The 25,995-nt window shown below is 35.6% G+C and overlaps 1 protein-coding gene across 1 annotated transcript; it reads right to left on the reverse strand.

Annotated features, from left to right (window-relative positions):
• Positions 1-9,465: 9,465 nt before the first annotated feature.
• On the reverse strand, positions 9,466-10,203 carry LOC150107451 (zinc finger MYM-type protein 1-like). Its single transcript, XM_090392103.1, has one exon. It carries the CDS (start codon positions 10,201-10,203, stop codon positions 9,466-9,468), a length of 738 nt encoding a protein of 245 aa, XP_090248229.1.
• Between the last annotated feature and the right edge of the window lie 15,792 nt (positions 10,204-25,995).

Here is a 25,995-nt window from a genome sequence, read left to right on the forward strand (position 1 = left end):
ATGATGCTGGAGTTTTTCATCTCAGCCGCCACTGGCGACGTTTTTTTTTTTTTTTTTTTTGTGTGTGTGTGTGTGTGTGTGGACTGCCTTGAAAATTATTGCTTGAATATTAAAAGAATTTTGAATATAGTGGGGAATGAAAGCACTATCGCAGCATATCTGGAGATGGCAATTAGACCATGGAGAGGAAGAGCAAATATATCAGAGGTCTTCCCACGTGTTGAGCTTTCTTGAAGGGAAATGTGTTCCAGTATACAATGAAACCCGTATGAGATTATAGTTCAGGGTTACCAATATCGAATCGGAGGGGTGATCTCAATAGTGTACCTGAAAGGAGAACTGCTTACAGGGCCCCGCCAACCCGAGGGTGCACCTCACCCGGGCGACAACATTGATAGGGCGGAATTTTTATGTAGCTAATATCTAATTTGGATTATACAATGCCGTATTACGGGCGGCCGATAAAAGTTTGCACCCGGGCGGCAAATACCCTTGGCGTGCCTCTGACTGCTTACAAAAAAAAAAAAAAAAAAAAAAAAACGTCAGTCTTTCCAATGTTCTTCGTCCTCTTGAACTGAATCTGCGACACAAAGAGCTACGAGGTAAGATTCCTTTGAAGTTTTTGGAGGATGCTTGATTCAGTAGTATCTATTGCCTTATAACTAAGCTACAAGGGTGGTCTGAAAAGTTCTCGGCCTAACAGTGAAAAAACGAATTTATAATTTCGAAATTATTTTTATTTTTCAACACAATCTCTCTTAAGACTAAAACATTTATTTCAGCGATGCTTCAGCGCCATTATCCCGTCCCTGTAGTGGTTCTCAATAAGATCTGCAAAATACCCCTCTACAACTGCAATCACCTCTTAATTCGAAGAAAAACGCTGACCAGCGACGAAGAGTTTTAATTTTGGGAAGAGATAGAAGTCAGAGGAAGCCAAATCTGGGGATTAGGGTGGATGTCAGATCCTTTAATTTTCCCATTGCCAAAACACCTTTGTGGGCAGGTGCATTGTCCTGATGAAAGATGATTTTTTCTTCCGCAAACCGGGTCTTTTTCTCACGAATTTCGTCGTCTAGTCTGGTTAAAAGATCGGAATAATATTCTCCGGTTATTGTTTTACCCTTTTCAAGATAATTAATAAACAAAATGCCTTTAGCATCCCAAAACACTGATGTCATGGGTTATATGTTAAAATTACATGGGACAAAATTACACAAGGATGAAATTACATATAGATAAAAATACACCAAGAAAAAATTACACAAATTTGAATATTCACACCGACGTTTTTTACTTTAGAGTTTTTAAAAATCTATGATGAATTTTATATTTATTTTTCAGATAAGACTTTCGTTAATTTTATAATACTTTATAAGACCTGCCTGTTGACTTTAATTCGATTAAAATATTATTGGTATTTTGTTGTCAAATTAAACACATAAACTTTCTTAATATTGCAAAAATTACTTTTATTTTAAAAAATAATAAAAAAACAAACAATAAGTCATTTAAGCTATACAATGTAAAGAATCCAATTGCCTATTAGAGTCGTAATTTTGTACAATATTTGAAATACGTTGTTTTAACGAAATGTACCTTCGACGTCCTGGGTTTTGTTGACCAGTTAAATGCTGCATATAGTTTGTATGTTGTAAAGATAATTCTTCAACAATGTTATCCAAAAATTTCCAAATAGTTGGATGGAAACACTGAAAGAGAGACTGAAGTCCATAGTGCCATCCTTCGATACAATTTGTAGTTCTAGCTATACAGTTGACTGCAGAGTGTCTATGGTTCCAAGTAGAAATATTGAATAGAGGTTGTCTATAAGTGCCGTTCCTGAGCTGTCGACCTCGAATATATGTACGTTCGAAGTGGAGAACTTGCTCGATTAGTTCATTATATTCGTCTAAATTAGAGAACAGATCACAACTTCTAAACAATTTTCTAACACTTCTTCTTCTGGCAAACATGCAAGTGATTGTAACATTTTAATATGTACTGCAAATGACTGATTGGATTCATATAGAGATTTTAGTCCACATTCATTTACTTTGCGTATAATAGATTGTGATAAGTGGAAAAGGCAGCCACCAATTTCGATGTTTTCAAAATCGGTCAAAATTTTTCGTGGTCGAGCTTGAGGAAGTTTCTCCAGTTACATGTTCAGCATCTTCACGTATATTTCGTCCTTTTTCCCTGGTAGAAGAGTCAGTAGACAAGGAAAAGCGACGCCTGAATCATATTGGACATGGATACTGTATAACTGATAATATATTTCTGGAACCACTTTAAATGTACCATCTGCTAGCCAAAAATCGTTAACTACAAGTTGATCTAGAAGAGTCTTGTGACCAATTAGTATTATACGTTCTGGATCTTCTGCCCCGGAATCATGAATAATCCATTTAGAGTATTTCTCTGGTATTTCAAAGTTTTTGTTATCTGGATTTGACGGAACGTTTCCGATTGTTTTAGCTTTGGATCTATTTAATCACCTCGTCATGGAGCTCTTCTTCGGTAAGCACATTTTTAATCCGTCTGATACAGTCACTAAACTGTTAGCTATAATTGCACGAGCCGTTGCGCCTGGATTCGACATTTTTCTTTTCATTTGATTTGCAAGTTGATAAGCTTCAGATTCAAAAGTCCTATTAACATGACAGTGTTCTGAAGACTCACGGATAATCTTGTTGTCTCTGGTATGGAGCAGCGATCGACAATGTAAAGTTCTAAACTTTGCACAACGCCAATGAATAGTTCCGATAGCAGTTTCACGGTGATGAACAAACTCGAATCCTTTGTAAATTATAATTTGACCACCTTTATTACTAACGCCGTACTCAAAATCAGCCATAAGTAAATTAAAAATTAATTTTAAAAAAATCACGAAATTTATTAACTCGCATGTTATACACTAGTTGTATTACGAGTCACTAAACTAGCACTGAAGAATGTAAGACAAAAATTTACTTATATACCTTCACCCAAACAATTCTTAGAAATTCTTGAGCAGTTCATGGTGATTAACAATTGTCGATTGGTTTTTACCTTAGAAAATTATTCCTTGTAAATCTGAGGTAAGTACTAATTAGAGTAGCTAATCACTACATCATTTTGAGTTTCCAACTCAACCACCTCCCTAATCCCCTTGCCCAAATCTGCACTAGTGATTTACCCCTGCTGGTTATAAATTTTGTACAGTTTTTGGTAAATTTTATTTTATGTGTAATTTCTTACTTGTGTATTTTTTCTTTTAATTTTTTTCTTAGTGTATTTTTATCTGTGTGTAATTTTTTGTTTGTTTTTTCTTCCCTGTGTAATTTCTTAATTTCGTAATTACTTGCGTAAATATTTTCCTATTTTTCCTTTTAATTTTTTTCTTAGTGTATTTTTTTTTATCTATGTGTAATTTTTTGTTTAATTTCTTAATTTCGTAATTTCTTACTTGTGTATTTTTCCTTTTAATTTTTTTCTTATAGTGTATTTTTATCTGTGTGTTTTTCTTTGTGTAATTTCGTCCTCGTGTAATTTTTGTAGTGCAATTTTATCCCGTGTATTTTTTTTCTGTGTAATTTTGTCCTGACAAGATGCCATGACCTGTCCTGCTGATGGAACCGACTTTGTCTTCTTTGGCGCTGAACAACCGGCTTCTGTCCACTATTTTGACTGCTGTTTGGATTCTGGTGTGTAATGGTGAACCCAAGTCTCATCCATAGTAATAAATCGACGCACAAAATCAGTTTTGTTTCGTTAAAACGCTCGAAGCACTGTTGAGAGATTTTCATGCGAGTGCGTTTTTGATCTGCTGTAAGCAAGCGTGGCACCCAAAGCTTTTTCATTTGCAATTCTTCATGCAAAATATATCCTACACGTTCTTTTGAAATGCCTATAGTCTCAGCAATTTCACGCACTTTGAATCTCCAGTTATCCAATAACATATTGTGCACTTGATCAATTATTTCTGGTGTTGTTATACTTTTTGGACGTCCTTCACGTGGATCATCTTCAAGGCTGGTACGGTCACGTTTAAACCGGCAACCCATTTCTTAGTTGTCGGAAACGAAGGAGAAGAGTGCCCATAAACTTTTATGAACTTCGAATGAATTTCTTTTGGCGTTAGACATTCTTTTACAAAGAATTTTATAACCGCATGATACAGACACTTTTGCTTCAGACAGATGTATAAAACAAACTACTTGATTAGAATGACTTGCAGTTTCACATGGATGCTTATGACAGACGTACCAAGTTAGAAAAAAAATCTTGCCGATAGTGTTGCCATCTGTGGTCGAGGCCGAGAACCTTTCAGACCACCCTCGTATTCTTTGCAGAATGAGTAGCAGAGTTATTTTAACGTGACCAACAACTGAAAACACAAATTGTTCTATGGCATCATGCAAGTGTCATCTCTTAATAAACAAGCTCTCCTCCTTCCTTCTCTAGTAAATAGGTTTTACCGCTTATTAATTAACATGTAAAAAGGATCTTCCGTGAAATTAAATAGTAAATAATTAAAAAGAAAAACTTGATTTTAAAAATAAAAAACTCGATTTCGTTTAAACTGTTTTGTCCACTTTTAGCAGGCTTTACAGCTAATTGTCCTGTATATTTCTGTGTAAGTTTTTAAAATATCGTAATCATGCTATATTTTCCGCTTGACTTATATTTTTACTTATACTTTTTAAAAGCGATGGTTATTATCTAAGACGTGTTTTTATTATTAAAGAGAAATTAAAGAGAGTGCGTGCGTGCGCGCGCACACACACACACACACGGAATACTTTGAAATATTCCTTCGAAGTACGATCGTTCTAATTGTATTCAGTGTTCCGGCGAACTTTCCATTGCTCAATGCATTTACAATGGTTGGTTTTGGGGAATGTACTTCAGCTGCTACTGTATGGCGCATTCAGCTTATATTTGCTACATCTTGCAAATTGCAAGCATTTCCTCTTTAGTGTGTATCATTCTGGAGAAAAGTAATAAAACGAAGGTGAAAATGTGGTAAGACTGATGAGATATCACGAGTATCCTATGCGTTGGTAAGAATTCAGAACAGTCAGAGCGAAATGCATGGCGCATTGTCGAAGTGCAGAAACCAGTCAGACAACGGTTTGTTGGAGTTTGCAAGAATTCCTTAGTACTTGAAGTACGTTATGAGCATTTTACCAGCGGCGTATACGGCGGGTATTATAATAGGCTAGATTCGTCGATAGCTAACGCTGTTGGGCTGTCTAAAGTAGTAAAAAAAAAAAAAAAAAAAAAAAAAAATCATGTCTGGGCCCTTAAAAATCGCGGGACTGATAATCCTCGTCTCGTCAGGGCTGGCTGTGGTAAGGCAACATTATCAAAGAAATAAAAAGAGATTATTAATTAATTAAAATTATAACTAATTAAAGAAAAAATAGAAACATATAATTAAAAAGAAATCAAACAGAGAGAAGAAGAAAAAAAAACAGATTCCACGGTTTCTATTTATACATCACTTCAATCCCTCGTGCCCGAAATGTAAATACGTAAATTCAGAAGAGGAAGAGTTTTATTATTATTATTACCGTCTGTAACAATTAACTTGATCTCATATTCTAAGTTTAAATAAACTGTACACAAAATACATGGAATGTTTACCGTTGTCGAGAAGGATAAAAATAAATGTCGATTAAAAAAAAATGCACAGTGATCTAACACGAAACCACAAGAAATAACTAACTGCACTTTCCTTCTCAGCTGCAGTTAATCTACTGAGTAGAACTAAGATAATTGCGCTAATGACAGCCCTCACGCCTTTAATTCCCGCGAAAATTTTAGTCAGGGAGTGTGATGCTTAGTCGCTGCTCACCTTCAGCCGTTTGCACACACATTGCAAATCCCATCTAGAGAACTGCATTTCTCTATCTTCATACAAAGTCAAGGCGTGCTTCGACAGCACTGCTCGCTTTATCTAATTTAGTCATACCGTGAGTGCTTGATATTTGTAACAGTTCATGACTATTTCAAATAAATTACCTAATAATATACGTCCCTGGTTACCAGCTTTGCATACTTTATATATGGAAAATTTTAATATTCCGTAATAGAGAAAGCTTTTGAGGCTTCTATTAGGGAATAAATTTATATTCGCAAACAACATCAACAAAATCGAAATTGCTTTCTTTTGGACAACTTCATGCAACACCTACACCGTAAGCCTTGACGATCTGTTACGAACATTGCGGAAAACAACAAGCCATTAGCTTCGCTGAACAAGACTCAAGGCCCTGAATGATAGGAGGATATTTACTTATAAAAAATTAATAGTGGTATGGTGAATACACCGCAAACAACTCAAGTAGGCAAGCTTCAAGGCTAGCTGTGGAATATACGTAGCTGCAATTGATTTCATTTAATGCTATCAAAGTCATTACTGTTTGCATGCCCACTTACGTTCTATATCTTTATCCTTCTAACCATGCTTCCCGCCTAAACACTCACCTATGCGCTGTGAGTGGCCATGAAAAATAGACTTAATTACGTTATCCCACAAATGTTCAACTGACCTTCAGGTGACAGCTTACATGACGCATTTGCATTGAAGGCGAAGGTTACGGTAAAAGATAGAAGAGAATGCTTATGCATAGCATAAATAATTTTTAAATGCGCGTATGCAACTATTGCCATTCACAATCCCTTTTGCCTTCACTTAAGTGGACAGTTACAAGTTTTCAAGCTTCCGAAACCTATGAGTAGGCATAGATGATCGAGAACCGTAAAGCTTCCTATTAGTTTCGCATCTTCTTACGAATTTCTTTTTCGTGAGTTCGGATTTAACGTTAAAAATTGAGAATTATACAACAAAGCACGAAAGTGAATACCTGTTTCATCAGTATGACGTACACTTCATCTCGGGAAAGAAATAAAAAATGACGCAGCATTTTGAACTCGATTATGAAGAGCAGTAGGTGACTGACTTGCATTTCTCTAATAATAAACAGACTATTCTTGAAACTTCCGGTATAAAGATCACATTACGAAAACTATTAAAAGTATGTTTCGGTAAAATTACGTTTCTCAACACTGTTGGCATTTGGATACTTTTTTCTTTTTATAATGAGGGGGATATAATTTTAAACGTTAATTATACCTGAACTTCACACATCAAAGGTGTAATCAGTAATTACTTTTAATATTTATTTGTTACTCCTTTTGTGGGAAAAGTCTGATGAAATAATAATTAAGTATTTTCTATTTTTTTCCCTGTCTTTTACTTTTCGTTTGGTACCAACCTGTTCTGTTGGTTTTTTCGTTACTTGTTATTTGGCAAAAGCGAAAACCTGATACAAGTAATACATAACGTTTTCCCTGTTTTACGCAATACAGTATAGAAAGTGAGAGTGAAAGAAGGAGTCTTACTCTCACTATCGTTACTACACCTCTTTTTGGAGGTCACAGACGATATGCTCATGGCAAGAAAGTTCTTGATTAATGGGTGTGATAATTTTTGATCACTTTTTTTTTATTTTTTAACTACTTACGGAATATCCGGGTAGGCAGTTAATTTTCTTCTTAGTATTAACCATAATGAAAATTCGTGAAATTAATCTTCCAGTATCGAAGTTGTATTTCACGACTGCTTTAAAATTTTCATTATATAATGTTATTCATTATGGGCAGCAGCTGTAGTAATCATATTCAGAAAGATGCAATCCGATTTTTTTAAATATTTCTGTTTTAGTTACGTTATATTTATTTAAAGTACTATATATATTTATACTTCTATGATTGTTCTCAACAACTGGTACACTACTGTTTATGTTTCTAAATTGAAAATCGAGATTATTTTATATATATAGAATTTTTATAGTGATAAAAATGTAATAATAATGTTTCTAATTGTATATATGCAAATACGCTGTATAATAATAAACGATGATGATATTGATATTAAAAAATATTATTTAAAAATTATTATGCACCTATGTATTACCTTATACACATTTGTGTGCATGTATACATCATAAATGTTATGAATGAATAATAAAATTTGATTGATTTGATCAGGGCCGAATCAACACCTTCTTGGGCCCCGCCCCCGGTGGGAAGAGAAATATGAGGCCCCTATCACATTTCCTAATGTTCAGTAATAATAATAATAATAATAATAATAATAATAATAATAAGATACTCATCGATTTTGAAGTCCCAAGTAATTCCATTGGTGGATGTGAAGGAAGGCGATATTCAAAACAAAAATAACACAACAATTCCCTCCTTCCCACCCACACGCTTCCCCATAGCAAAACTAACATTATAAAGTGACTTTTCTGCATTTTGATGTGGCAAAATCATGTATTAGGTCATCAAAGTTAATATTTTGTAAAATCTCATGTTCAATGTTCATTAAACTTAGGTGGTTTAATCGTGACTGTGCCATGCTGTTTCTTAATTCATTTTTTAGTAATTTCATTTTAGAAAATGAACGTTAAGCAGGCATTAGTACCCATCATTGAAAGAAGAATCCTCATAGAGATTTCCATATTAGGAAAAAATACTGAAAATATGTGTTCATTATGCATATAAGCGTAAATTTTGTTAATGGTAACACATTCTTCTTCTTCTTCATTTGTGGTTAAGGTCTTATCATCTACGTTTGCTTTCTTCACTGATTCTATAACCATCATCATGTGTGAATTAAAGTGGAGACATTCCATGAATAGTTCTGTAGAAGTAAGGTATTCGCTATAGAAGTTGGCCAGATCATCACAGTCAGTTTTTATGTCTTGATCATCTAAAGTAGGAAGAGATTCTAAGAAGCCAAATTTATTAAACATTTCTTCGTACTGTTTTTCTCGCGTATCCAAACTGGTTACCAAGGAATCTATGATCGGTAAGTATGTGTCCACTCTAAATTTCTTGCTGCCCTTAAGTTGCACGTCTGAGTCGTCTGTGTTTCTAGAACCATCTACAAATGTTAGAGTGCTGCTGCTGCATTGTTTTATTCGTTTATACGAATCCTGGTAGTTCTTATCTCGTGACTTTTCTTTCGCTTGGGATTCGTAGTCTTCAAAACAGTTTCTTTTCTCAGTTACAAATGCCTTTAAGGACTTCAGCAATTTCATAGCAGTAGATAAGTTCGTGCTTTCTTTCTAGAGGACTTGGCTCATACTGTGAAATCGTTTCAGTATGTCATTCCAAAAAATAGTCAGAAAATTTGTTTCTAGTTTGTCTCTTAAACCCTGAGTTGTAAGCCGTGTTTCTGATGATTCCTGACTCCCTCCTAAATCATCCAAACTCGATATGATTTCTTCATAACCTTCGTATAGAGCACTTACTGCATCTGCAGACCACCGAGTTCTTGACAATTGCTTTACCACTTTAAGCCGAGATCCCAAATGCGAAACCATTATTTCCCAACGATAAGGTGAAGATTAAAAGAAATTGTAAAGATTTTGAACAAAATCAAAATAAATGGTGACATACTATTTACTGCATTACAAGGTTCAAGGAATGTCCTGCGCATGGTATATACAATGCATATTTATTTCGTTCCTTAATTTTAGCCTGTAATCCTGAATAATAGCCTGACATATTTTCTTCATTATCATAGGACTGACCTCTACAGTTCATTAGTGGTATACTATTTTGATCCAAAAACAGTAGTGATACGTCAGCGAGAATATCTGCTTTATGCCCATGAATTGGAATAAACTGTAAAAATCTCTCTTTAGGAATACCTCCAGAAACATATCTTATTATAAATGTCAATTGGTCTACGTGTGTGATATCAGGTTTTAAATTCACCGATATGGAATAATGTTTAGCTTTCTGTACTTCAGCGACAATAGTTTCCAACACTTTAACTCCCATAATTTGTATGAACTCTTCACAAATAGTAACTGGTAGATATGATGGGACCCCCTTTTCTGCATTACCATACTTCTTTATATGTTCACATAAAAATGGATCAAACTGACTGATCAGTTCCAAAATGCCTAAATAATTGCCATTCCTAGGCGAGCCTATGGTTTGGTTGTCTCCTCTTAGCGGCAGGCCTCTAGACACTAAAAATTTTATAACTGCAATTATTCTTTTCAATACTTCTATCCAGTACTGACGCTCACTGTTGAACTGGATTACCAATTGTGTGTTTATACGCCCATGCACTTTAAAATGACTGCAGTATGTCATCATTGCATTTTCTGTGTTCCGCCCAATTTTCATGATGTGAAATGGCCTTTATTCCGTGTTTCCAGTCATTGAATCCGCTCATTATAAATGGGGAATCAGAAGTTGAAAATAATTTACAAACAAAACAATATACTTTTCCTTTTGTGGGAGAATAAATAAGCCAATCTCGAAGTTGAGTTTCTCCATTCGACAACTGTCGCGAAAACATTGCCGGCGTTAATTACCTAGTTTCTTTATCTCAGTTGTTACTTCCTACCATATATTCTCTCGCTGACTGACTAAAGCTGCACTGATTATTTTGGCATTCGGATGGACCTTTTTGAAACCCAGTACTCCTGTAAGATATGGTTTGCCATTGGCCATAGTCCGGGATCTGAACTCTTATAATTGTCATTATTTGTACTTACGTTTACTGTATCACCAGTGAAGGTTGTTTCTTCCTGTACATTATTACTGCACAGAGACTTGCTTGAAACAGAATTTGCTGGCGATTCCGTATTTTCCCTTTCCCTACGCGCTTCATTCTCCCCAAACAACTTCACTTTCACTGCTCTTAAAAAATGTTAGTTTTGGAAGTTTTTAAATAGCCTTTGCCTGTTCTTTCATTTTCTTTCGTGTGGCACAACCACTTTCGTAATGACCCGCCTATAACTTTTAACTATTTTCAAACTAGACCAAGACAATAACACAATATACTTATCTACTAGTTTAAACTTGGAAAACAGAAAGCTGAACCTGAACTGCGATGTATATATTACGGTTGGTACTCGACAATCACCTGAAGGCCGCACGAGAAGATTCATTCATTGTTGCGGCATTCCAGCTATGAACGTTTTTCGAGATTTAAAAAAGTTCCTATTCATTTATGCATTATTTTTTCATGCTCGAAATAGAAATTTAGAAGTGCCGGTATACTTTCCAAGGTTCGATTTGCTTATATCGGCTTTGACGCACAAAACTTTCGCACATAAGCATTATGAACAATGCGGTGATCAGAAACTCGTGACTGTCGACGTAGGATACACCAAATCAAGTTAATGTTAATTCCATAAAAGTGAGTAACTCATAGCTTAGCAGCGAAATAAAACGAAGTTTAATATCAGTTTTTGTTTAACCGGGTTTCTTTTAACCGGAGTTTGAAAACGACAATCGACAAAAACAAATTAAGCTTTTCAACGTAATTCTAAGTTCCTTCCTCATAGTATTTTCATAAAATACTTTGCAGTAAGTTGTATTAGGGTTATGTAATATTTTAACCGGCCCATATCGAGCACTGAAAATTTGTTTGGTTTCTCTATTTTAAAAAATAAGATAATGGGGAGCCCCTAAAGAGAGCGGTACCCGCAGGCCGCCAGGTTCGCCATTATCTTAAAACGGTCCTGGATTTGATTAAAAAAAAGTATTATTGCAGAAATGCGTATCTAAGTGTTATGGATTCTTATTATTAGATAATAATTATTATACTAATTATCATTTGAAGAACCCCTTCTCCCATATCACCTGTTGCTAGTTCTTCACATCAAGTTACAAGTAACATGCCTGAAACAACTAACATTGCCTGCGTAAGATTGATCGACACTCGTTTTCATCTTCAGGTGGATCCTTGCCTAGGTGCACAGGCCTTGCCTCTTACTAGAATACAACAAAAACAACTTGTTGCAGAGTTTCCATCATTAGGCAGACATAAAAGAGGGAGGCCTAGGAAGAGATCTCATCGTGACTCAGTAAATGTATAAAGAAAGAGGTGAAGGTAAGACCTATAGACCTGATCACAACAGGGGTGCTCCAGGATATTAATGGGGGGGGGGGGGAATTGCCGATCGCAAGAGAAGGAAGATCTCAGTTTTCATCACCTGACACTACATTAACTCAAGTTTCCCTTCCTTGCTCATATATAAATAGTGGTGTGACTTAGACATTATTTTCCAATGTTCAGTGTTCTGTAATGGTGGAAGGATCGCGATCTGGAGACCATACAGTAATTGGTATAGAGTTACCTCCATTATCACAGATTATGACAACAGATGGTATATCTTTTGACAGAATGCATCGCAGTACTCTGATATCATTTGGACAACCTCCTATATTCGCCTGTTTGTTTTCATGTGAAGATAGTAGCTCTTGAGTAAATTATATGGGTGTATCTGGAGCGCCTGCTTTCCTTAGTTCACAAGTAATGATTGGTTAGCTAAACAGAAACCTAAGTTAGAGGCCACTAAAAGGCGTTTGGAAGGAATCCGATGCTTTAAAGAGAAGAAAGAAGCCTTCTCACTTAATAGCCAATCAGTTCTAGTTTCACTCCCACTGACTAGGCTGGAGCGGAGTGTTGCTCCAGTTATCCATCTATCTAATACTGATAGTGCTAAATGTCAAACTCAAGTTGCTGTGGATCTACAGTCTTGCGAAAATGGCCTACCAATTATTTCTGGCACTACAATGTTGTCTCAGTTGCGACGCCTCGAAAGAGAAATGGATGAAGTCAGAAAGGAAGCGGAATGTATGAGAGCTGAATTGAGGACAATGAATAGAAACATTCGGACTCTTGAGAATAGTTTAGGGGATGTAACAAGAACAAGAATGAGTCGGAGAGAGAAAGAGGTGGATGTGAGGGCAAGGGAGAGAGTGGAAGTAACAGGAAGTCGACAGAATGAAAGAACATTAGAAAGAGAGAAATAATGAGAGGATGCCGTGAAAGCGGGGGAGAAATGAAAAGCGTAATAAGAAGAAGGAATGAAAGTGCTAAAGTAATAAGAGAGCGTGAAGGACGCTAGTGCAAGTAGTAATGAAGCCATGACAGGTATAATATATGGCGATTCCATGATTCAGGGTGTGCAGAGTAACATGTTCGAAGAGTACTTTCCTGGTGGAATAATGGAGAGGGTGACTTTAGCAATAAAGAGAGGACAGAATGTGGAGAAGATGATAGTAATGTCTGGTACTAATGACCTGAGAGGCAGCGTTAATCGGGTGGCAAAAGATCTGAGAGCAATGTTAGATATTGTGCAGCAGAAAAGTGTGAGGGGGTTGAGTAGCGTATGTACTTCCTCGCTTTGACAATGTAGAGTTAAATAAAAGAGCGATGATAATGAATGATATGATTGCAAGAATGTGTAGGAAAAGAAGTCTAGAATATGATATTAGGAGTGCATTTGATGATAGAGAAACACTGTGTGCAAAAGATGGGTTGCATCTGAATAGGGAGGGACACAAGCTTTTGGAGAAGTTGCTGTTCTCTGATAAAGTGGAAATGTTTGGACAGGGAAAGTAGAATTGATAGGGTTGAGAGCAGGATGTGCAGCCTCATGTGGGGAAGTTTGAGTTTGAATAAAATTGTAGAATTCGCGGTAATATAGAGGAAGGGATTGGGGCAAGTATTGAAATGACACATCGGAGAAGTGATGTTCACAGGACTTGTATAACCCTGTGAACAGAAATAATTTCGTATGTTTGTTTACTAATGCCAGAAGTATTCGAAATAAAGCGGATGAAATTGTTGCATTGATTGAGTTTATTTGTCCCAAAATAGTTGGTATAAGCGAGACATGGTTAGATGAGGATGACATTCTCACAGGAATACAGATGAACGGATATGATATTTTTCGTGAAGACAGACAGGGAAGAAAGGGAGGATGAGTACTGTTTATGGTAGCAGATGACTTGTGCCCATCTAAGATGGATTTGCAAGGTGCAAATAGTGGCCGCGGTTTTGAGGCAGTAAGGTGTGAGGTCGAGGTGAACAGGATAAAATATTTAGTTGGGTGTTGCTATCAGTCCGTTAATATAGAGGGTAATGAGAAGGAAATGTATATGCAAATTAGCCTGGCTAGCAAGAAACGAGTGATCATTATGGGTGACTTTAATTATGGTAATATAGACTACAATCAAGAGACTGTATCTGGGGATAACGAAAATGAATTTCTAGAGTTTTTGAGAGACAATTACCTTAGAGAGTACGTAATAGAGGGTATAAGAGGATCAAGGGTATTGAATTTGATCATCTCATCAAATGATGTTATTATAAATGGGGTGACAGATCTTCCACCAATTGGTGAGAGTGACCATGAGGTGATTACTTGCAGGGTGACCAATCATTTGAGGACGTCTATTAGAAAGGAATATATCTGGAATTATAAGGCTGATAACTTGAACTTTCAATCTTTCTTGTCATAAATATATTATAAATATCGCCTCCTGAATATCCAAAAACTTAGGTTTCCTCTTTACCTCGGAACATATATCACTTCTGATAAATCGCAAATCTGTTCCAACTCCTAATTCCATTATTTTGGATTAATATCCTTAAGGGCTTCCTAAAAATACGTCGCTCACTACAGAAGAGAGCAGTTAGATTTATTAATGACCCATCTCTCAATAGTACACTCCACTCTGTTTCTAAAAAACATTCAGTCTTTGCTGCTTGCATTTGATCCAAATATTTGCATGGACACTGTGCATTTAGAAATGGCATCGATAAAATCCTCCCACCGCCTTCTAAATCTGTTAAAACATGTGCAGCTGCAGTAGCAGCTATTCAACACCATCTCACAGTTCAATTCAAAAACTCAACACAAATTTTTCTTCTCTCTTACGATCCACAGATCATCAGATCTAATATTAACAAGTTTCTTCTTTCTCGTCACCTTTCTGTCATCCATGGTACTGCATTATAAGTCGAAGAACTTTTCGTGAACTCCCGTTGTTTCATCCCATGCAATTTTGATAAATTCTGTTTCTATTTTCTCGCCTCTTTTTAACTACAAAACTATTTCAGATATAACAAAAGGTGTCATGAATTATTCACACGGAGTCTAGATGACATAATAAGTAACTGAAAATTAAACGTACAAAATAAAACAGAGACAAACTAAATACACGTCCTAACGATATTTCAACCCTTATATATTCACCGACCGTACCTGGTGGGATATTATTCTATCGCAAACGTGCTAAGTATCAGGGCCGGCTCTACCGACGGTGCAAGACGTGCATTTGCACGGAGCGGAAAAGTTGGCATAAACTATATGAAAAATAAGGGAGAAGGGGCGGCAAAATATGCTACTGCGCGGGGTCGCAAAATTCCTAGGGGCGACCCTGCTAGGTATTTCCAAAATATGTTTCCTTTCCTTTCTTCTTCTATTGCGAGCAATAATAATAATAAATATTATCCCATTGATTTTATACGAATATATAAAAGAGTCTGCTTTATGGAAAATAACTAATTTTTTTTCTCTCAACGTATTTGAATTAAAATGCAAGCTGAACCTTTTAAAATCCCGTAAACCATCTATGTCTCTGTCATTATGTAATTGTTAACGTTAACTTTCTCTTTAGTTTTTGTCCTTAGCATTTCTATGGAATTCGACCGGGTTTGACAACGTTTTTTAACCTCCATTTGTCGACAAGAAATTAGCATGTGCTCATTATTAATGAGTTCAGTAAATTAGAACCCTGAACCTGCTAGTCCATCATCTTAGACGAAAAATTCATCGAAATTATGTTTCATTAAACGGCAAAAGTTATTATGCAGAGCCTCCGTAGCTCAGTCAGTATATTTGGTCGGAAAGACCTGGGTTCGATTTCAGTCAGTAACGTAAGGAACCTTTATCTGGTCTTTTTTGACCAAAGGTGAGTTAGCCAGTCTTATACGGAGGTAGGCAGTTTTTTCAATCGAAAACTCGGGTTTCTTGTCCTCCAGAACAGGCAAACCGTCCCCGTGAACACACGTGGATTACAGTCATGAATACGTCTCAGCCATATACGCCCGCTCCCCAATTTTATCCGGTCCCGAGCCCAGATAAAATTGGGGGGAGGGGGGAAGAAGCAATGGTGAACTATCTTGTAAAAATCTCACCAGGAATACTTTGTGGGCAATGCCTACAATGTCACTTACGGAAACGACTGAAAGGGAAAAGCAGGCGATTAATTAAACAATCGAAATCGAGGAACTCGTCTGGGAAAAGATTTTTAATTGCATTTTTCAGTCTTGCAAATACTGATGCAAGTTTACGGCATAGTTTTCTGTTCCGTTTTAAAAATAAATGGGATTATCTGACACACACACACACACACACACACACACACACACACACACACCTAAGATTCTAGTTCGTCTCAATTTTTTTTTCAGTGAACGTTGCCCACAAGGTTGTAAACTTATTGTACATTTACTACTCTGGATTAGCTAAGTACTAGATAATCAGAAAATCCTCCATTAGAACTTCACGCTTCCAATAAGTCGGCTAGTGGCCTCATATTGGAGGAAGAAAATTGTTTACCGCATAGGCATCCGTGCTATAGTAGGATTCAAATCCACAGTCTGATGGTTTGAAATCGGAGAGGCCATCCACCAGACCACACTTCACATTTAGGATGACACAATGGAACATAAAAATCTCTCCGCATTCGATATATACGCACACCCATTATGCAGATAAAGTTGCAAGATTTGTCACTCCGGATAATGTACTCCGTGTGTTGAGGCTTAAGTGCTGTGAAGAATTCATGTTGGAGGTTTAATGGAATATTATTAGCACTGAGAAAGAATTAAAACTAATTTTAATACTTCCAATATTTCGTATCAGTCACAGAGACATCTTGAGGGATTACAAAAAAACTTTTTGTAACAACTCACACACATAAATACAATACAACAGTGAGTGAAACTAATGTCCTATCTAGGTGGCGCGCCCTCTATGGGCGTTTGTAGATGGCCTAGGCTGTAAAGAGGGATCTCTGATAATTAATGTTTCCCAAATTTTGGGAAGTTTTATGCAAACATATTTGTTTAAATTAGGTTGATTTCTGAGTGCAGATGCAGATTCAAAAAACAATCTTTTTTTTTTTTTTTGAATTTGCTATGGTGGTTGTTGTTTTCCAGGAGATCCTGTGGATTATATCCAAAACATGGTCTGCAAGGCCAGATTGACCATAATCGTGATTGCAGATATGTGATTTGTGTTCTTCTAACCGGATGGTTGCTGATCTGCCTGTCTGTCCTAAGTAAGTCAGTTTACAGGAACAAGATACTCTATATACTCCAGGCACTGAGAGAGGAGAGAGCTGATCTTTGGTGGAACGGATAAAGGTAGCAAGTTTACGGTGGGGCTTAAAAGCTGTATGAAGGTTTTACTTTTTTGACGATCTGGCTATTTTTTCTGATGTGCCACGGATATAAGGTATGGTGATGGCATTTCTGAAGAGATGGTCAGGGAATGGTTCGGAAGGACTTGATTATTTTTTTTAATTCTGTAATCACTGTAGCCATTGGAAAGGAAGGTGTTGTGTATGTGTTTGAGTTCAGTTGAAAGGGCAGTTTCACTGGTACAAAGATTGCGGGCTCTATTGGTTGGAGTTTTAATAATGCCATATTGCTGAGAGGGGTGATGGTGGGAGAGTTTGTGAATGTATATGGCTGTATGAGTAGGTTTTCTATATACAGAGAAAGAAAGGCTACCATTAGGAAGGCATGTTACTAAGGTGTCTAGGAAGAGTAAACTATTGTTATTTTCCTTTTCCATCGTAAACTGGATTCTTGGACGTAGACTATTGAGGTGACTGAGGAAGGAATCCAATGTCTGGGCCATGAGGCCAAATAGAAAACACATCATCTACGTATCTTAGCCAGATAGATGGTTTTAGAGGGGGGAAAAGTCTATGGCTTGTTTTTCAAAATTTTCCATGTAAAAATTGGCAGGGGGGGGGCATGGCAGTTCCCTCTATCTGTATGTAGATTTTGTTCTTCCAAGAAAAATAACCAGAATTGATGGCAAAGGAAAAGAGCTCTAAGATATCAGGAGGAAAAACGTTTTTTTAAGAGTGTTAAGGTGTCAATTAGGGGAATATTGGTAAACAATGAGATGACAAAGCTGATCAATACCAATATATCTGTATTATTTAAAATAAGATTTCCAATTAAGTTTTTAAAGTGGGTAGAGTTTTTTTATATAAGATGTGGTAAGACCAGTGAGGGGGGGGGGTCAGAGAGTTAGCTAGTTGCTTTGACAATTTGTAGTTAGTAGTGTCTGCTAACCAGAACACTCCTGATTGATCGTTTCAATTCTACAGTCCCTTTCAAGCTCCCGTTAGTTATTGGATTCTAGGTCCTCCTGAACTTTTTTTTGGCTGAGTTGATACTCGTCAATATTGGCTTATGGTATTGCCTACAGTTGTATTAGTTGATGCGATATTTTACCAGTGTCATACATTAACAAAAAAGTCTTTGTCTACGTGCTATTAATAATATACAGATGTTCAGTGCACATACACTATTTCAACATAGTGTATATGCACATTTCCACAACTCTGCTACCTGCATAGTCTAATATTTGTGATAAAAATGTTAGAAAGGCTTTATCGAAGCGTCATCCATAAATGAGGACTCGAAAGGATTAAAAGTGGGGGAAAAAAGAGAGAAAGAAAGAGATAACAAAAAGCATACGAAAGTTTTATTGCTATTAAAAAAAGCAAACATTGTTATTAGTACGTTGTAAAGTTATATAATAGTTAATTAGAAAATTGAGCATTATTTTCCATAAATAAAGTACTTTCATAAATAATGAACTCTAGTAATGATAAAACTATTTTACAAAGAAACAACATTTGTCCTGTTAAAGAAACAAAAATGAAGTTAAATAACAGCCTACTTTAATGTAATTTATTACTATACTTAATTCTGACATCTTTTAACAAACGGCTAATGACACAAGAGTGGTTTTCGTATAACCTCAATACAGCAATGTTTACCAAACTCTGAATGTAGTATAATCTAACATCTTCAACAAATACAAAGAATTGCAAAATCGTTGTAGAATTTCTGAAATTGCTGAAGGTGTTTGATGTAATACGTTCAATAACTGCACATAAAGAGACGTCCTCATCGGATACAACCGTGAAATGTTTTAACTTGTCAGAGTTTATTAAGCAAACAGTTAAAAAAAAAGATGAGATAAGAAATATAACATATGAGTTATTTTCCTACTTTCTTTTCTTTATAACAAATTTGTATTGTGATTCATCACTGGCAAGAAAAAGTATTTTTTTAAAATATATTAACTCCTATATTCAAGCTAAGGTGACTTGTCTTTTTTTTTTTTTTTTCACTTCGGCTGAACTTAAAGTCGCTATGTTAAGACAGTCTTTAAGGATATGTTAATTAAACTGATTTTTAATAAGGAAATTAATAATATTCTGAACTTACCTTTGACATGAGTCACAGTAGCAATCTTTCGCGGATCACTTTCGAGTTCAATGATTGCAGCCACCTGAAGAATTACACTGCATTTCCAATTTAGTAAACACTTCAGGATCCAGGATATACGCAATCAACTCGAAAATCTAAGGAGGCCTAAACGTTCTAGAACTTCGTTTACCTCAAACTTGATGTTTTTTATATAGTTTTAAGAATCGAAGTATTATCTTGTGGACGATCCGGTTTTATAGAATTTCTAGACTGTAAGGGAGCACGAATTGCCAAAGTGTAATATCTCTGTTATTTAGTCTCGAGGGTTTGAAATAATTTTGAAATTAAAACAGTTGTTATGGTTGGATGACTTCACTAATCGTAAGAGTTATGGAAATCCCTAACCGTCTGTGTTTTTCTCAATTTAATTTATGTGTGAATAAAATATTTTAAAAATTGTCACTTTTTTAGTTCATAGCGAAACGGATTGTTTTCCAAATCTTACACACACACGTCCTTCATATTGTAATTAGTACTATAATGTATTATCTCTTCAAAACGCTAAAAATAAATAGGAATATCGAAATTATGGACCCACTAAAAGTGCTGACATAATTATCTCCATTTCATTATGCGATCTCATAATTCTATTCCGTTTTCTTTGCAAACCGAGAATATTTTAAACTGGTTACGTCAGTGGCGTTCATAATATTCTCCTGTAATTTGGCTGAATTTTAACTTCCTTTGACATTGTACCTTGACATTATGCCGTCTTAATGTTGTCGAAAATTGTTACGCACACACTCAGTGTGAAAAATGATCTCATCAGGGGTGTGACAATTACGTCGTAACCCCCACTGTCAGGGGATGGGCATACAATAGATGATCTAAGTTCTGAAGGCAGTATATTTTTGCATTTTTTTTTTTTAAAGGGATTACACCTAAAAAGGTTCCCTGTGTGTCTTTCCCTCACCTATCATCTCGGATGATGTCCTGAGATTTTATATTATGATACTGGTTGACTACATTTCTAGCGTGTAATAGCATTAAAGCAATTGATAGTTCGTTATATCTGCTTATTTTGTCCGGAACGAATTTACTTTACCGATTACTTGGAGGACAGGAAACAAATGCTAAAAGCATCATGGACGTGACTTACGTCACCTGCTTGACCCAAAGGTAAGTTAGTAAATTTATTCTGCTATTAACAAATGAAGGCTGAGTTTCACGGACATAACACCTGCTTCTCTAGGTACTCTCCATCTTTAAATCTTTTCACCTTTACCCTTTTCTTAAGTTTTTATCAGGAAATTTTTACTGTGTGCCGATTAAACCTAACGAAGTTTGAACAGGACACAGAAACGACGGTCACTGGAGAATTTTGATTAATTCAGAATTCTTCTAAAATTATTATTGGTTTCCAGTAATACAAATCACTATTGTATCGTATACAAGTTGACATATCAGACACAAAAAGTCGTAAATCTTAAATTTTCATATTATTATTATTATTATTGCTCTGACATATACACAAAAATACTAATCTATAAAGCATTATGTGAAAACATTTTAAGATATGCAATTACATCATACGCATTCTGCGCAGACTGCAAACTTAACAGGTTACAATGGTTGCAAAATAAAATGGTAAAACTGATATTCTAGGAACAAATAAAACAGCCCATACTCATACGGGCAGCAAGGACAGAACATAAAATATTTAACGTGAAACACTTATGCCACTACACAGTCATGCTAAAAACACTACTTCAGTACAACCTACAGAGTAACCAGAACAACATATCAGATAACAAGACCATCGTCAACAAACCACATAACTTATAATAATCACTACGGAAAAGCCACCCGAAGCTTCTACATACCTGACATGATCAGCAAACTGCTGCTCGATGAGAGAAACCTAGGGACCTACAGAGAGCTGAAACTATATTGATATTATAGTGAGACTGAAAATTAGAAGATGAGTACTGAAACAAAATCACGAAACCACCGCGATGATATATTATCTTCCTCAGATAAGCTCTGCAAAAGCTTCGTGAAACGCCACCCGAACAACAAACAAGTTTATCATAAACGAACATACTCAGCAATTTGTAAATTGAATTTTATATTATATTTTTTTATATTTTCAAGCTATCATATTATATATATCAACAAAGGCTCAAATTCAAAAATCCATTACTAAACTTTAGGTTCAAATTTAAAATTTTCATTACTAAAATTCAGATTTAAATTTCAAAAGCTTTATGTTCACATTTCGAAAATTCATTACTAAAATTTCAGGAATGTTGATAATAAGGAGCGTCTTATAGTTCTCCGCATAATGTTGCATAAAACTTTATACAGAGCATAAAAGTGTAATATAAAAGAAAGCATAATAATAATACCCTCAGAATTAATCCTAAACGATCACCAATCTTTCACACAAGCATGAGTCATCAGTTAACTGGTCGCAAACGACGTGCTAATTCGCCGTATTTACAGTAATTTATTTGTTGATGTTAATTAGTCATATAAGCGGGTTGCTTTGATAACGTAAGTATAACATTCGCTACGAATGTTACGCAGTGATGATGTAGTCGAATGACATAACCGCTACGTATTATGATATCGTTAATACCAAAAAATTCAGTACCGTCGACAGGGCGCTCGTTCAGCCATGTTGCGGTAGGCGCCGTCGTTATGCTAACAATTCCTGTTAGCGTAGCAAGTGCAGAAAGAAGTTTTTCCAAGCTTAAACTCATTAAAAACTATTTGCGAACAACAATGATCCAAGAAAGATTGGTTGATCTAGCAATTATATCGATAGAGGCGGACATAGCTTATAAAATTTATTTTTCGATATCCCCATAGAGCAAGCATCTAATTAATATTATTATATAATCGTTTTGCATTAATGTAAATGAAAATGGAGATTTTCTTATATTTTTGTCTTATAATCTATCAGGGAGATATTTAATTGTTTGCCTCGGGGCGCGATCTAATCTGGCGACGACCCTGAAAAAATTATATTTTTCTGAGATTTCATATCACAATTTATTTTTATAATCGGAGACTTTTGTCGCCACGGTAGTCTTTATTATCTTTGAGATTTTAAAATGGATTTTATTTTATTCTTTTTTAGATTGTTAAGCGAGATGTGATTAAGATATCCGAATTGTATTACCGTAATTAAAATGACTGTATTTACTATTCCATGTTTTTGTCATCTTGACTATATTAGAGCAAGCTGAGCTTGCACCATTGCTGAAAACATTTGTGGAAGTCTTGTTTCGAACTCAGCTAGCGATGGTTTTATAGAACCTTAGGTGTCAAACTCAGTTTGGAAAAAACAAGAAAAGTCTCCGAGTGCCAGACCTGGAGATGACCATGTTGTACTGAACAACGATCATGCTTTGTTTGGCCGAAAAATCTCGCACGAATTTAGCTTTATTCCGTTGCAAGTTTATACTTCAGATCTTGCGTCAAAATACTTTGGCATGACTCAAATGGAATTCCGAAACGATTGGTTAACTTGGAATGTAATGAGTCTGTTTCCTTTGACGAGTTTCTTCGTCCAAGGTACATTTTTATTTGTTTGGTTCGTAGATGCTGATTGGATCTCTCCGATAAGCATCATCAACTGTTGTCATCCTTTTGGGCAATTTATTTACCCTCCCCACTTCGAAGCAGAACTTTTCGTTGAAGTTTGCAAAATATCATTTCTCAATATAAGATATTGTTTCTGAATAACAGTAGTGTTACAACTCTGAAATAAGCGACAAATGATATTCTGCGTACACAGGCTTTTTTTTGTTTGTTTGTTTTTCGTTCGTAGCAGTAATAGTATAGTTATTCTTAGTTTTGATTCTGCCATGTAAATCTTTTGCTATTTAAGAACTACCATTTAGAATATAGTCTTTACATGTTTTAAACAGTTCGAACTGGCGGAGTTCCAATTATGTGTACATTATTCTTCATAGAAAGAAGCACGGACTTGTCCGAGCTTTTCTAAATAAGTTGTTCTTTCATGAACATAATTTTATTTGGATGCGAAGGATAAAATTTATATATATATACACCATTATTTTGTTTCTCTTTTTGAAACCCACTTGGATACAGTAGTTTTCTTTTTTTGAAAAAAAAAAAAAAATATATATATATATATATATATATAAAATTTCAACATCTTTGCTGGCCTAGTTGTCTTTAGGTGAGAGATGAATTCCTGTCCGATGTGAGACAACAGCTTAGCATATTGGAGGCCGGAAATGGCTTGAAAAAAATTCCATTTTGCACTCTAGAGCAGAGTTTCCAGACTATGTAAAATAAATAAAAACAATAAAAACTCCTTAGCTCACGCTATAGAGTTCATTGGGAGATCCCGTTTTAATTTTGGAAGCGAATTGGTTGGTTGAATAAATTACGAAAAGACAATTAATACACTGAGGCGAGTGTACTAAGTCTAAAACTGTGTATTCTCTTGCCAGTTTGCAAATCATGAACGAGTCTGCAAAACGCCATTTGCTTTTTTTTTTTTTTACTTTTATCCAGCGAGAATACGAGTCAGGAAGAGAAGTTACGGCACTTGCCTCAGATTTAGTAGGTATGGATTATCTAAACAACCAAGAAATTTGTGAAGACGTGAGTTTCATGAAGGAAAAGCTACTCTCCCCCCCCCCCCCCACCACCACACATACCTGTTCATGAAACCGGCTGACTTTGGAAGGGAACTATTGACAAATATTAGAGGAGATATTGACTAATTTAACTTAGTTTTTTTTTTTAAACTGCATTGTTTTCCTTAATAACGCTTATGTAATAATTTTAATTTATATCATAATTCAAAATATATATTTACATAAGTTTCGTTTAACTGAAGACTCAGTATTTTTTCTTCTTTGATTTACTGGGAATGGAGTGATCATCTCTCTTCTTCTTCTTCTTCTCTTGCTGCTCTTTCGGATCTGCAATGCAACTGGTTCGATTAGGAATGGTGACTTAACTCATGTTTTTCATATAAAAAAGGTGTTTTTAAAACTAATTTAAGCAAAGAAATGAACATTATTAAAATTATTACTTTTCTATTCCTTTAACGTTTCTATATTTAACATAATAGCAGTCTTACAATGTTGATCGCTGAAAATTATAATTTACATTTATTAAAATAACCGTCGTGTGTTTAATTACGACTTCATTGTTATATCATAAGCACTGATTTCGGATGTTCTTATCGTAATGCGTTACGGCGTTCATTGTGCAAGTCAAGGTGTAACCTGCACTACCACTCCTATTGGTCCAGACAGCAGCATTATTCGTCAGACTAACTTTGAGGGCCTCAGAGTAGCACGCGCTGGGACTTTCTCATCACTTTCACTAGCGTGGCTCAAGGTTATTACCTGACCGCTAAGACACACGGCAACAACAGGCGCCAACAACCAAGAGGGAAAACTTGAAGCAGAGACACACAGATACACACACACACAAGATCTCTTAGGCAGTGAGTTTACATCGGAGGAAACATGTTATGACAAAGATGACTCCTGAAGAGCGTGCTGGTCCGTGGGCGTACGTCAAGCATCCAACAGAAAAGGTATGTTTTATATTTTTGAAGACGAAAATATTTATTTCTTTATTTAGTGATGTAGGAGGGGGACGCGGTGGTATAGACAGTGTTTCTCTTGTTTGTATTGATCAAAACTTGTTTCTTTTTTTCTTTTTCGCACAGCGTACGTCATCTTCGTCTTATAGTTAAAAATTCTGAACTTCTCCAAATAGATAATTGATGAAGTTTGGCACATGAGGCTGATTGATCACCTCCCTTGACAGTTTGTCAAGTAGAGTGAATTAATATGCTATTAATTGGAAAATAACATCATTATTATACAAATCTTTAAAGTGTACAGACGAATGGATGTATCAAATGCATTAAATTAAGAAGCAAGATAAGATAGGTTTTCTAATTTATTACCACCCAGTCAACTGGGGTAACAAATCGAGAACTGATTTTTTTTTTTTTAAATAAACTTTTTATTTTTCAGTTGAACTGGATATTCTGTATCACTAGTTATAATTTAATTCGTTCGCTAAATTGGTTATACTGTTAATACATGGGCATGTAGTTGAGAAAAAGGACCTGTAAAGTGGATGCATAAATTCTGTTAGCTTCGCGTTAAATGAATGTTGTTATAATTAATATTTGCTTCATTAGAATAAAGGAATGAAACATTAGATTATTGCATTGCGTTTTCAAAGGAAAGTTGGAAAAATATAAGGAGGAGATTTTGATTTCTTCTTCTCCCCACCCCCAGCTGGCACGTAACAAGTTAAAAGGTCTTATCTTTGGTTGCATTTCACCACGAAACGGATGGTTTAGGTATAGCAGGTCTTCGCTTATGGCAACTGAGCAGAGTAAAGTCAGCCTGTTTAGTAGCATTCATATAACGTCCGTCCACTTAAAATCACTTAAACAATATTGTGATTGGGAGCTACTTAAGAAAGAACGCATCGTTATTTTACATTCGATAATTAATCGATACTTTCACTACATATTCTTAAGCCTACTGTAACGTTCACAATCCGCGCCCAGAAAGATCTTTAGGATTGATTGTTTCCGTACATAAGACGATACAAGTGTGGTTGCAAAT

Source organism: Typopeltis vanoorti, chromosome 4 (assembly GCF_054136105.1).
Source record: "Typopeltis vanoorti isolate ZY-2024b chromosome 4, IOZ_Tvanoo_1.0, whole genome shotgun sequence".
Taxonomy (NCBI): domain Eukaryota; kingdom Metazoa; phylum Arthropoda; class Arachnida; order Uropygi; family Thelyphonidae; genus Typopeltis; species Typopeltis vanoorti.

Bases quoted from the DNA above. Each gene is read 5' to 3' on its own strand.
- LOC150107451 (XM_090392103.1), bottom strand. From the start codon at position 10,203: ATGAAAATTGGGCGGAACACAGAAAATGCAATGATGACATACTGCAGT.